We start from the raw sequence: 14,252 nt of genomic DNA on the forward strand, positions 1-14,252 counted from the left end.
GGGGAAACCCAAGCTGTGGTTTATTGCTACACCAGGGATGCTAAACAAATGGAAGTCCAGCCTGAGCATTTTAGTTCCCCCGCGTGCATTCATTCTTTCTTTTTAAATTCCTTTGCCCTTTCAACTTTTCTTTTCATTCTGAGATCTTTCAGATCTCAAAGGAAGATGATCAATGAACTTTCCCGTGGTCCTGAACAATCTTCCAGGGACTTTTATCCCCTTTCTCAATAGGACAAGTGCAGCTGCCGCCTTTCATTTCATCTCCTGCCTTGTTCATCTGTCAGAGAGATGGCTATATAGCCTTAAGAGTGTCCTGATACTTTTCTACCCTTTATCCTTAGCCATGAAACCTGTGCTGTTAAATTCCTTCCCTCAGATTGCACATCTATTCTCCTAGAGTTTCAGAGAACAAAGTCTTTTCTTGGTACCACGTGCTTTTCTCAGTCACAATGTCTGAAATACTGCATCCAGAGTAATCAGCAGGTAAAGGACTTTGGGGTTTACTGCTCAAATTACAAATATCTCAAGAAAAAAAAAGATTCTAGGCAATGAAAAGGTAAACAAAACCTTACATTTGCAAGTTACTTTTCCCCTGTTACTCTTTGATATAATCAATAATGATGAATTGAGGAACAATTTCTGATTTTTATAACAAATTTAACATATAAAATGTTTTATCTATCTGGAAGAATTCCTATTACATTGGGACCTGTCATGCCGAGATCTATATAGACTATCTACTTCCACAGCCTAGATCAAAAGCGACTCAGCCACAAGTTCAAATTATTTTATAGATGCAGTTTTGTGCACAGTTCAGCTGAAGTTCACTTCCTGGCTCAACCATTTATACCTCTTCTGTTTGTGCTGTCGTCTTCTAATGTTCCTCAAACGGGGATAATAATGGTACTGAGCACATATGACTGTATTAAGGATTAATAAGTAAAGGGAATGGAACATTACCACTCAATACTAGACTGAATTCATACCCTGAAAACTGACTACAGAGAACATGAATGCTTATAAGCTTTGAAAGTTTGTTTTAGGAGAAATGATAGGTACATAAATATTTCAATTTCCTGTTTCATCTGGTTTAAGAAGGAAACTTTGAACCATGAATAATAAAAATGTTACTTACCTAATTCACAGTTCCTTCCTTCAAATCCAGCTTGGCACCAACATTCATAGGAATTAATATCATCCTTGCATTTTCCACCATTTAAACAAGGATTTGACTCACACTGATCTCCATCTTTAAGACAGGTTAGAAAATGGAATTATTAGATAAATTGCTTAGTCCTCCCCTGAATAGATGTCTGATTTTAGGATCAGAGAAGAACCACTGTGCTGCAAGCTAACTGCATATGGGCAAGTGATGCACTTGTTTTTCTGAGCTTCTAAAATCCACTGAAGCAAAGGCCAATGCTATCCTGAAAGTTGCACATAGGGAGACACACACAGTTTATTCAATCCAAAGGAAGAGGGGAGATATGTTTGCATGGAAATTACTATATGAGCAGACAACAAGGGAGGTTGTTCATGTTTCTTTATGGAATGGAAACAGGTTAACCGCAAGTCAATCAAACTCATCCACTTCAATAATTACTATTTATACTTCATATGAGGACATTTTAATGCAGGTATTGCAGAGCAAGCTGTGTTAGACAATAAAGATGTTTTCACACAAGGAACTGGCAGCGCAGGTACAGGGCAAATGTATCAACTTACCTATCATATGAAGCAAGAGTCTGTGAGAACAGGGAAGGTGCCAGAAGCTTAAAGATAGTTGTCTGCCTACCAGTTAGGTTCTGAGTGGACAACCATGGTCAGCGCATCATCAGAAACTTAAAAGTACTGTTGGGTGTGCTTTATGAATGGATTTGCTGTCTCCATTCTGTTTTCTGAAGTTGCTACATTTATGGTCTTTGAAGACAATGACAGCAAAACAAACAAAAAACAGGAAGAAGGAATAGGCAATAGGGGAGCAGAAGGAAACCTTTAAGTCTTCTTCCTTAGTGTTTGGCCTCCGTTCATACTATTAAGAAAGCTTCACAGGGAGAGGGTGAATCCAACCAGAAGGAGAGAGTTATGCATTTTGAGCTATAGAAAAATTGCGAACTAGGCCTGTAGGACTCCACATATGAGAAGGAAACAATGAAATAAAATGGTATCAAAATCAAAGAGAGAAAAAAAGGAGGAATCAAAGAGAAATTTCCAGTTATTAGTCATTCTTATATATAGCCAAACTCCTGGGTACATAATTGTGTAGGTTCTCATATTCTTTCCCTACTGTCTGATAGCAGCATGTGTCTATTGTCTATGTTCTGTTGACTAAGGGAATAGAATCCTTTTCAGAAATAAACTCTCTGGAAAATTGGATTGCTGTAAAAATTAGACCTTGCCCTCTCTGCCCCTTGATCCAATGTGCTTTTGCACAGATACTGCAATTTGTTCCAATTCTATGAAAACAAAATACATTATCTCTGGTTTATTATTATTGATGTTCAGAACTGGTCTAAAAACGAGCTACATTTGCACTTTATATTATAGACCAATGAATCTGAATTATTTAGGGTGTTTCAGTGGAAGGGTCTGGGCTTGCAGCCAGCCACACAGGAAACTCATTTGCTGAGACATATCTTCAAAATGAGTGTCATTATATTTTGCATTTAGTCCTCCTTTGGGTTCCTATCTTTGTGTACTATAGACCAGGAAAAAATCATAGTTAGTAGGGGTCAAAGACAACAGGAGACAAGACAAGACAAGACATGTGAGATTCTCTTTTAATTCTGCTGGGTTTTGGAGCTGGAGAGGTTGCTCAGTGGTTAAGGACACTTGCTGCTTCTTCAGAGGACCTGGGTTCAGTTCCCACCACACACATGGTTGTTTATTACAGTTTATAACTCCAGTTCCAGGGGATCTGATGCCACTTTTCTTGCCTCTGTGGTTACCAGGCACACACATGGTACAATACATACATATAAACAAAATACTTATGTACATCAAATGAAAAGAAATAAACCCACAACAACAGCAGCAGCAGCAACAACAACAGAAGCAACAGCAACAACAGACTATTGGGCTTCTATTTAATGAATAAGAACATTCAGATTCCAATGTCATGAGGTGTTGTACTGAAAGAAAGGGGTTGGGAAGAGAACTTGGATTTTCTTCCAGGTCTTGTGACTCTCCAGCTGGGTAACCCAAGGCAAATCCCTTACCCCTTCTATGCCTGTTTCCTTCTCTGTGAAGCGAAATTCACAGTGCTTCATACGTGGGAATGTGTGAGGGTTAAATGTGCTAGGCATTCTGTAGACTGCTTCTGTGAGCTGTACTCTACAAGGTGCCTGACAGACGCTAGTTTCCTCAGGCTCTTTGTCTGATGAGGCCATGTTAGAGAATGACACAGCAATAAGGAGCCCGGGCCCAGGCTATTTCTGAGTAGCACAGGCTAGTTTTATCGAATCTTAACTACATGTGAAAACAGGCATGTTTTTTTTCCTTTTCTGTGCTTGTTTGTGTTGTTTAGGTTTTGGTAGTGAAAATAGTAGAGACAGAAGTATGCCTTGATGTTTCATGGGTATTTGTGATCAAGGTATAGCAAACATTGCATCTAGCTCACCGAGAAAGCCATTGCCCAACTTAAAAATATTTTGCAGGGACTGGGACAGGGGCAGGGGTTGGCTCTGGGTCAGGGGCTGGGACTGGGGCAGGAGCTAGGGCAGGGACAGGGGCTGGAACTAGAGCAGGGACTGGGACTAGGGCAGGAGCTGGGACTGGGACTGGGACTGGCTTGTATGCTAATTGGCAGTGTGAAGGAATCATAAAAGTTCAAGTGTAGCTAAAGTAAAGGCTGATATGAGTTTTGCTTCTTTGGTGTGTGTGTGTGTGTGTGTGTGTGTGTATGTATGTATGTATGTATATATGTATGTATGTAGAAGTCAATCCTGGGTGATTGGTAATCTTTTTTTGATTATTACTGCTAAAATACATACATACATACATACATACATACATACATGCATGCATATCCAAGAAAAAATATTTAACTACAACCTACTAGGGCCTTTTGTAACGGCGTAAACGAATGCAGACAGATTGTAAAAATATATATAGCTTTAATGGCGAAATAGACTTACAGAACCACCGTTCCAGCGGAGACCAGGAAAGCAGAAAGAGACACTTGCCAAATTTATAGGCCAACATTAGCCCGAGGCGAACACGCCCCCTAAGGGGCGGGACTTATCCCTACAGCCTTTTCTTTTCTTTGTATGTATGATTTCAGGTTTATTAAACTAATAGATCTTAGAAGAGAATCTACTATTGCCACTTTGCTGGACGAGAATAATTTCTAACTTTATCCTAAATCCTTTCTTTAGTGTAGTTACCTGGCAAGTGTGGCTCCCACCCTTCATCAAAGAAGACTCTCTGTACAGCAAATGGGGACAATCACAGAAAACACCACTGGACACAATGCAGAGATCAATGGATCACGGGGAGGGCAGACCCAGTAAATGCATTTGTATCACAGCCTCAGTGAGCATCACAGAAGAGGGAAAGATTGTAAGAGCCAGAATACCAGAAAGTCTGCTGTGAAATAGTCTCTCCTAGAAATGGCTACATACACAAGATCTAGACAATGGCAGTATTAATGGACATGTTAATGTGGGAGGGGGAAAAAGTCTCCATCCTAGACAAAGACTTACAGGCAACTGCAGAGAGAGAGAGAGAGAGAGAGAGAGAGAGAGAGAGAGAGAGAGAGACTCTCTAAGAATCGTCCTTCTTTATTGGTTATCTAGTACAAAATGGTCAGTCCTGAAACTATACCAAATACATACAAATAACTAAACTGGTTGGTGATGAGGATTAAACTCAGGTTTTCATCTATGCTGGCTGAACAATTTGTTGTTTGTTTGTTTGTTTGTTTGTTTGTTAACTTGACAAAAGCCAGTGCCATCTTAGAAAAAAGAATCTCAATTGAGAAAATGCCTCCATCAAACTGGCTTGTGGGCAGGTGTGTGGGGCATCTTTATGATTAATGATTGATGTGGGAGGGCCCAGCTCCATGCGGGTTGTGTAAGAAACATAGTTGAGCAAGCCAGTAAGCAGTTCTTTTCATTGCTCCATCTTCAGTTCCTTCCCGGACTTCCCTCAATCTGACCAGTAAGTGAAAGTCCAATAACCAGCCCACAAATCACAAGCCCAGAGAACCTAGACAGCAACGAGGACCCTAAGAGAGACATCCATAGATCTAATCTACATGGGAAGTAGAAAAAGGCAAGATCTCCTGAGGAAATTGGGAGCATAGGGATCTTGGGAGAGGGTTGAAGAGGAGGGGAGAAGCAGGGAGAGGAGCAGAGAAAAATGGAGAAAAATGTAGAGCTCAATAAAAATCAATAAAAAGTGAGGGAAAAAAGAAAGTCAAATAACTGATTTCTTCCCCGAGTGGCATTTTGGTTATGTGTTTATTAAAGCAACAAAACGTACTTTGCTTCCCCAAGCCCATGGTTTGCTTTAAAAAACAAAACAAAAGAAAAACAGAAAAACAATCCATAAACTTCAAAGTTTTAACTTCAGTGTAAATAGAGTTTGGATGAAGTTTTAGGGGCCACTCAGAAGAAAAGAGCATGGCAGCTTTCATCCTTGAGAAGGAGGAAAGACAGAGTGAACCTCTTTCCTTCCATGACTTCAAACGGGGCATGGAGAAACAAGAAGGAGTTCTGAGGGTATGGAACTGTCTATTTTCCTCCACAAAAGGAACTGTAGAAAAATCAAATTGGACCTTAAGTTGGTGGAGCTCAATGAATAGGCATCCCAGTTCATTTGTTTCTGTCTAAGCAGATAGCATAAAGGAGGTGAACCTGTGAAAGTTCCCTCAAAATTCTACATCTGGATTTAAATTCTTTAAAATTTGTATTTGCAGGCAAAATTTAAAAATGTACAAAGATATAATGTAAGAAGTTGGTTGTTGTGAAAGCGTTACATTTCTTCCTTTGGGTCAGTTCGTGGGGCAGATATTAACTGCCTGCCTCCATTGCAGATACTGCTGTAGGTGTCAAGACCCATCCGTAAGTGAGGTTAGTTCTTAACAAAACTAAGCTTGCATTCTATAGAGTGGGAAAATGGACAATAAATTGGTGTTGAAAATGCTGCAGGTTGAGTAGCCTCAATTTCAAAGCTCAAATTCAAAACCACGCCAAAATCTAAAACTTTTGGGGTACCAACATGATACTATGAGTGGAAAATCCCATGCTGTGAAATTACTTCATAAACAAAATTATTAAAATTATTGTATGACATGATCTTCAGACTACATATTTAAAGACCTTTTGTTTGCAAGTATATTAGATAAGGGGTACCAAACCTGTAGTTAAAAAAAAAACAGGGCTGGAGAGATGGCTCAGAGGTTAAGAGCATTGCCTGCTCTTCCAAAGGTCCTGAGTTCAATTCCCAGCAACCACATGGTGGCTCACAACCATCTGTAATGAGGTCTAGTGCCCTCTTCTGGCCTGCAAACATACATGTAGACAAAATATTGTATACATAATAAGTAAATATTTAAAAAAATCCAAAAACCAGGACACAAGTGTCTAAAATGGCAGAGCTGCCAGGGAACAGGTTGAAGTATTAATATATGATAAAGGGAGAACTCATTGAGTTGGAGGAATTTGGGCAAGGTAAGGAAGTGAACCTAGCAGAAGCTGGGGAGAGTCAGCTAACAGGGATAGCAGATAACTAAGTCTTGTAACATGGGAACACTGCTAGGATGTGCAGGGGCTGGGCTGTGGAGTGAGAGTAGGAGTAGAGGTGGGCAGAAGGGCAACAGGAAGGGCTGGACAGTCAAGCCATGGAGGGCATTGAAGACCATCCCAATGATTAGGATTTAACATAGAAAGCATTGGTAGTCAGCAACTTTAACTCCACTAATGACAGCGAACTTTCATTCAGCTCTGAGATGTAATTGTTTTGCTTTCTTTCTATGTTTATAGTTTGTTACTGAGATTTTACAACCTCTACTTATATAAAGAAAAAAAAGCACAATTCTCAAATGTCTCAGATAGCAGCTAGGAAATAAAATGAATTGCTTACCAACGTACTGCTTCCAAAACTCAGTCTGTAAGAAAAAAAAAAGAGGACAACTTAATGATAGTGTTTAAAGAATTTTTGATGTGGATTCATTTTCTTTTATAACATTTGTGATTTAATATGTACTGATATTTTAAGATTTCAAATACAATTTTCTTTCTTTTAAAATCGGTTTAAAATAGTTTTCATTTTATTTTATGTGTATGGGTGTTCTGGCTTCCTGCATACAGGCACTATGTGCATGCAATACTCACAGAGGCCAGAAGAGGGTGTTGGAGCTCCCAGAGCTGTAGTTAGAGATGTTTGTCTGCTTCCATGTGGACACTTGAAATCTCACCTATGTCCTCTGGAATAGGACATGAAGCCATCTTTCAAGTTCCCCACTCCCTTTTTAAAATGAAGGTTTCCATATTTTGCTTGGGGACATATTGCTCTGGTATGATGTGGGTATACTCACAGTTTTTTCAGTGTTTTCAAAAACTTCTCGCGCTTCTTCAAAGCTACACCTTTCTTCTACACATTCTCTCTCAAGGTTTCCTTGAACAAACTCTTCCAGTTTCCCTGAATTATATCTTTTTGGACGGATAAGAATTTTGGTAGCATTTTCACGATCAAGGAAAACTGAAATTTAAAAGAGCCTTTCTTTAGTTTTAAGGGAGAGAGAAAGACAGAGAGAGAGAGAGAGAGAGAGAGAGAGAGAGAGAGAGAGAGAGAGAGAGAGAGAGCGAGCGAGAGAGAGCACTCTGAAAATGATATATGTCTTTTAAGAAAATGTTTATTTTCAATCCAAGTAATTCTATAGCCAATTTCTCTTTGGGGAATGGAGCCAAAATCTTCAATGTTCTCACAGTACTATATACACATTGAGATTTAGGAATTAAAATTCAATTTTACTTTTAGTCAGTAGAGCTTTAATAATCAAAGGTCACATTTTCAGCCATACTTGTATTTAACTTTGGATGAAAAAGAAAGTTCTCAAATAAGTAGTAACTTCACACTTCGTCATCACTTGCAAATAGCTCAGTGCAGGATCCTTGCAAGGTGATCCATCATCACTATGACTGCGCTGCTTCCAGGACGTAGTCTCCCAGTGACTTTGCAACAAATATCTGGTGAAAAACAGAAGCCTGTCTTTATTTGCTTTGATTTTTGTTTTGTTTTGTTTTTGTTTTGGGAGATAGATAGGTGATAAATAGATAATAGGTAGGTAGGGGAGTAGATGAGAACATGAAGTTGGAAGTTGGGTAGGTAAAGAGATAGGGAGGATCTAGGAAGAGCTGGAGAGGGGAAAGATAATCAGAGTATTTTATACCAAAATATATTAAGCAACAACATCAACAAAATCCCAACTGTAGGCCAGCTGCAGATGGGACCCCAGTGCCTCTCATGGGCTATTGAGAAACAATCATGCAGTAATTGAGTTTATCTTCAGGAAGATGATGTCTTTAGTTGGTATATGAATTCCAGTGATGGAAACATTTCACTGAAATTTATGATGTGGTTTCTTTTAGGTATCGCTGCCTGCCTACTCTGTAGGACACTTCTGGTTTTTGTTTTTTGTTTTTTTTTTTTTTGAGTACTGAAGACTTTGAATTTTCTGCCTTCTTCCCTTTCCTTCTCCTTGCATCTTTGTATCTATTCCTATCTCTCTGTATCTCTCCCTCTGCATATATACATGTATATGTGTAGGCATATATGTGTATATGTTTACATATGTTGATGCATGTATATAATGTATATAATCAATAACAGGAACCCGAAAAGCTGCTTGGAGTTGCTCCTTTCCTTAGAAGCTATACTGGGGCTAGAGAAATTGTTCAGTGGCTAAAAACACTGATTTCATAGAGGATCTGGGTTTAATTCCCATCACATAATCATCACATCACATAAGTATTTGTATCAGGTGGCTCACCACTACCTGTAACTCCATCCAGTACCAGGGGATCTGATGTCCTCTGGCCTCTATAGATAGGTACCAGCATGGATGTGATGTACATAAACTTAATCTCATATGCAGGCACAAATAAAAATAATAAATAAATCTTAGAGACAGCATCAATGTAGCTGATAATATTTCAAACTGAACTCTCTAGGGCATTTAGTACTAGTTTTTCATTAACAAAAACAGGGAGAAATGGAACTTAATTTTATTACCTTATTTTTTTGTGGAAGTAATTTTCTTTATGGAACATTCTAGTCCATTGACATCCTTGATCTCTGAATCCATTTGGGAACACTTCTCCAATCCCTGAATTTACTTTAAGTATCTTCCCATCATTCTTCCCTTGCCAACTTCCCCAACTCATTCCATTCCTTGTTAGCACTTTTCTTGCCAGGCAGTCTCGAGGCGAGGCAGGTTTGTATTTCACCAAATTGCCTATGGGTACCTTTGTGTATTTATATCTAAGTTCCCACCGCAATTTATTTGCTTGGTTCAAGCCATTCATATAGAACATCTGTGATGGTAGTAATTTATAATGTGGACGAATGGAAAAACAAGGTTTGCAATTAGATAGAACAGGATTTGAATCATCATGTATCTGACTTTTTTTTTTTTACTGTGTGAACATAGATAAGACTTATAATGCCTGGACCTTAACTTTCTCAAATATAAAATGGGCGTAGCAACAGTGTTAAGTGTGTATTCATCATCATGTTGACAGGATCTCTGAGATAAATTATAAGCCAGTGTATCCCTGGTTACTCTCTTCCCCCCATGTTTTGCATGCTGTTTTTCTTTTCCTCTGAGCTTTCCTCTTTTCTCCAGTTCTGCTACGCACTTTGTAGTACCTTTACTTCCTCCCTGCCCTCTGTGCAAGGAAATTATTATTGTCATTATTGGTAGCAATCTTGTAAAGAATCATTTTGACTTCATGTATTTCCTGACTACTTCCTGTCACACAACAGAGGATTAGCCCTGGATTTCAAGTCAAAAGCCAGACTCCAGACCCTGTGCTGTGTTGGTATCAACACACTGCACTCGATCCTTCAGATCCTCTATGTATGTCTCCTAACCCTTTCATGAGCATGTGGCTATTGAACCACTTCAGCTCTGTTTCATTATTACCACTTCCGTTGTCTGTCTTCTTTCTATGGCTACTGTCCAGATTCTGATCTTTTGATTCCTTTGGATAATTGCAAGAGACTTAAGGTTGGACCTGCTAGCCTGGAGCCTCATCAGTTCTAGAGTGTCACCACACTGAGCATTGTAACACAGGTAGGGGTGTGCTTCTTACACTTACATTTGTTACACCTCCACATTGCTCTCTACTGTTCAATCTCTTTAGATTAGGACCCTTTTTAAAAAGTATTATGATCTAGTTCATCTCATTTTCTTGCCTCACTTCTAACAGTTAATATTCAAACCAGACAGAACTTCTGGAATACTTACATTACTGTGGATGTGGCTCTTTCTGTGTGAGGGTTACTATCTACATAAAATGCCAACATTAGTGATTATTTTTATTGCTCTCTCTATATGATTATATATATGATATTATACATATACATGTGTATGTGGAGTGTGTAGATGGGTGGATGTGTGTGTTCTGGCTAGTTTTATATTAACTTGACAAAAAGCTAGAGTCATTTTGGAAGAGGGAACCTCTTTTGAAATATGCCCCCATAAAATTGGCCTGTGAGCAAGCCTGTGGGGTGTTTTTTGATTGATAATTTATATAGGAAGGCCAGGCTCACTGTGGCCTATGCCACCCCTGCACTGGTAGTTCTGGGATGTGTAAGAAAGCGGGCGGAGCAGCCTTGAGGAGCAAGATCGTCATGGTACCAGGCACCTTAACAGTAATGAATGTCTTAACATACCTGAATGCATGAAAGACAGTTTTGATCTGTATACTTAGTAAAATCAAATTCATTTCACAGACTAATTTTGATTTCCAATTCTAAATTGGCACACTAAGGCACTAGTCATGAACATGCAGAAGCTCCATGACAGTTTAACAGAATACAGTGCTGCCGGCTTCCTGATTGCAATGATGCTAAAATCCTTAGTACATCTCTTTAGGATTATCTCTAGTCATCATTGCTGCAGCTCTGAAATCTTGACTCTTCTATTATCTTACCATTATCCAAGGTCTTCTGGTGGGCAGCAGGCCTCTGATGCACACCATCCCCTTAGCACTAATTTATAAAAAAGTGTTAGGTTCTTTTGTCCTCACTTAGTTGTGTTGAATGACCTGCCTTTATGATCCACGCAATGAGCTGTCAAACATGTATTTTTCATCTCTTACTCTACCCACTTTGCTAGAGCAGTTTAACCTTCACATTTTCCTGTCATCACTTCAGCCTTTCAGTCTGATTCCACAGTTGACATCATGTCTGGAGTGGAAACCAGAAGAGCAGCCTGTTTTCTGGGGATGTCCAGGGTTGGCACCCCTGATCCTGGCACTGTCAGCTGCTGGAGTTGCTGTTACAAGTAAGCGTGATAAATGCATCCCGAGTGAGCAGGCTGTTTGTCTAAATGCAGTAAGTTTTTCCCTGTGCACCTCTCCCTGGGGAGGAAAGTCACTGTTGTTGCAAAAAGGAAACCAAACAAAAACCAACTGTGTTGTACTTTGTATGAACTAAGTTCCTACTCCTTCTAGCCATTTGTATACTTGACTTGCGTTGTCCCCTGGGGAGGTCGCTAAATAAGTACTAGGGTTCTCTAAACAACAGTTCTGAGACTTGTGAACTCACAGAGGAGCTTGTTTATTCCCATCCATGGAAAAGCTTAATAAACAGATAACTTAATAAAGAAAGGTTGATCTTCCAATTTTAATTGACAAATTCAACAGGAAAGATATACTTTTATATATTCTAACAATGCCTTGCCATCTACCTCTAAAGCATTGAAACACATGTAGATCAAGAAATACTTTTTCTGTAAATAAGATCACTGTGGTTTTGATGTTTCCCCTTTTGATTTCAAGGTGGTGAGTCTAAAATCCCAAAATAACAGGGTTTTCTGTTTCTTCAGCAATTTCTTTGTTAAGAGATTTTTCCACTTTCATTTTTTTAAAACCAAGGACAAAGAAATTTTAAGAGAAATTGTATTGTCAAATAATCAGAATAACTGTATCTATTAAATACAAATGAATCACAAGCACTGTAAATGTAGCTCATTTTTAAAATGAAGGTGAAGTTACCGGACAGCCGATATTTGCCAGCTGACATGCTGCCTGCTAGAATCGAAACTATAGCGTCAAATCACGGAATCTTGGTTAGTTGAAAGCAACGGTTCTAAATATTTCTGTATCTGAAAGAGAAGCAGATTCAATGTAGCTTTGAAAAGGAAACAAACCTGCACATTCAGCGCCGAGTAGATACCCCAAAAGGAAGACAGTGATGAGGCCCGGTGATTCTGCCATGATGGTGTTCAGGTGCTGCATGACCTTTGTTAGTGGATTGTGCAAGTGTCAGAGCTGATCAATCATTCCAAAGTCCAAGTTGAACTGGATTTACTTCTGGGAAATTCCTGTTCAGATCCCTCAGTGGGCCTTTGGGCTCTTTCCAGAGGTTTCTTAGGTCAAGTGAAGAGAATGAGCAGGATTCATCATTGAAGCGCACCTTGGGTTTCATGGGCTTTTGTCACTGGGGCAGGGCTACCGTTGGCTGACAGCAAGGTTTATCAGTTGGAAATAATTTTATCTTTGTCATAGAGCAATACTATAAAACTTAAACATTAAAAGGGAATCCTTTATTTGATCCTTTATATTAAAATATGTTAAGTATGTTTATAAACTGAATTTACAAATTATAATTCTGAAAGATATGCTATTCCCTTTATTGCAATAATTTACAATCTTTCTTGTGCCATGTGCCAGTATAGTAACACATATAGATCCTGTCTCTATATGTGTATGTATTTATGTAGAAATATACATGTATATCTATACAACATCCATGCAATCCCCATCAAAATTCCAACACAATTCTTCACACATAGGACAGTTTTCAGCTTCAAATGGAAACACACACATGCACACACACACACACACACACACGCACACAAACTCAGGTTAGCTAAAACAATTCTGAAAATAAAAAAACTGCTAGTCTCTGACTCAGATTGTACTACAGAACTGTAAAAAAATAGTATGGTAAACATAGACATATTAATAAATGAAATTAAAGACCTAGACATAAATACATACACCTATGGATGCCTGGTTTTTGGTAAAGAAGCCAAAAATAGACACTGAAAAAAAAAAGACAGCCTCTTCAAAAATTGGTGCTGGTTAAACTGAATGGCTGCGTATAGAAGAATCCAAATAGATTTATACCACACAGTACTCAACTTTGTATGGATCAAAGGTCAGATACACTGGAGTTGATAGAAAAGAAAATGAGGTATAACCTTGAATACATTGTCACAGGAGATGACTTTCTGAACACTCAGATCAGCAGTTAATAAATGGGACCTCCAGAAACGGAAAAGCTTCTGTAAGGCAAAGGATACTGTCAATGGGACAAACCAACAGATTACAGAGTGGGAAAAGATTTTACCAACTCCACATCTGATAGAGGACTAATATCCAAAATATATAAAGACCTCAAAAAACTAGACATCAAGAAAACAACTCAATTAAAAATGGCATATAGATATAAAGAGAATTCTCAAAATAGCAAATTCAAATGGCCAAGAAACACTTAAGGAAATGTTCAATGTCCTTAGTCATCAGGGAAATGCAAATCAAAACTACTTTGAGATTTCATCTTACAATGTCATAATGACTAAGTTTAATAAAACAGCTCATATGGAGTAAGAGGAACACTCATACATTACTGATGGGAGGGCACACTTGTACATTCACCATGAAAATCAGTGTGGTGGTTCCTCAGAAATATGGGAATCAATTTACAACAAGAGCCAGTTCTTGGACATATACCCAAAGGCTACTTCTTTTTTTTTTAACCACAGAGAAACTTGCTCAACCATATTCACTGCTGCTGTATTTCATAAGATCTAGAAATTGGAAAAAAAGCTATATGCCCGTCAGCAGAATGTATAAAGAAAATGTGGTTCATCTACACAATGGCAATCATTAAAAAAAGAAACCATGAATTTTACATATAAATGGATGGAACTAGAAAGAAATCATCCTGAGCAAGGTATCCCAGACCCAGAAAGGCATATATGGTATGTATTCACTTACATGTGGATATTAGCT

General features: G+C 38.6%; 1 protein-coding gene across 2 annotated transcripts in view; it reads right to left on the reverse strand.

Moving 5' to 3' along the window:
- Nucleotides 1-12,470, reverse strand: part of F9 (coagulation factor IX) — a 28,052-nt gene extending 15,582 nt beyond the window's left edge. For both annotated transcript variants that reach the window (XM_041637236.1, XM_041637235.1), the window contains exons 1-4: nucleotides 12,383-12,470; nucleotides 7,541-7,704; nucleotides 7,087-7,111; nucleotides 1,136-1,249 (exon numbers count right to left, since the gene is read on the reverse strand). In XM_041637236.1, the coding sequence (XP_041493170.1) occupies nucleotides 1,136-1,249; nucleotides 7,087-7,111; nucleotides 7,541-7,704; nucleotides 12,383-12,470 (391 nt within the window). The remainder of the gene's footprint in view (nucleotides 1-1,135; nucleotides 1,250-7,086; nucleotides 7,112-7,540; nucleotides 7,705-12,382) is intronic.
- Between the last annotated feature and the right edge of the window lie 1,782 nt (nucleotides 12,471-14,252).

The sequence above is a fragment of the Microtus oregoni genome, unplaced genomic scaffold (assembly GCF_018167655.1).
Source record: "Microtus oregoni isolate MIOR12 unplaced genomic scaffold, Mior012 000052F_001, whole genome shotgun sequence".
Taxonomy (NCBI): Eukaryota; Metazoa; Chordata; class Mammalia; order Rodentia; family Cricetidae; genus Microtus; species Microtus oregoni.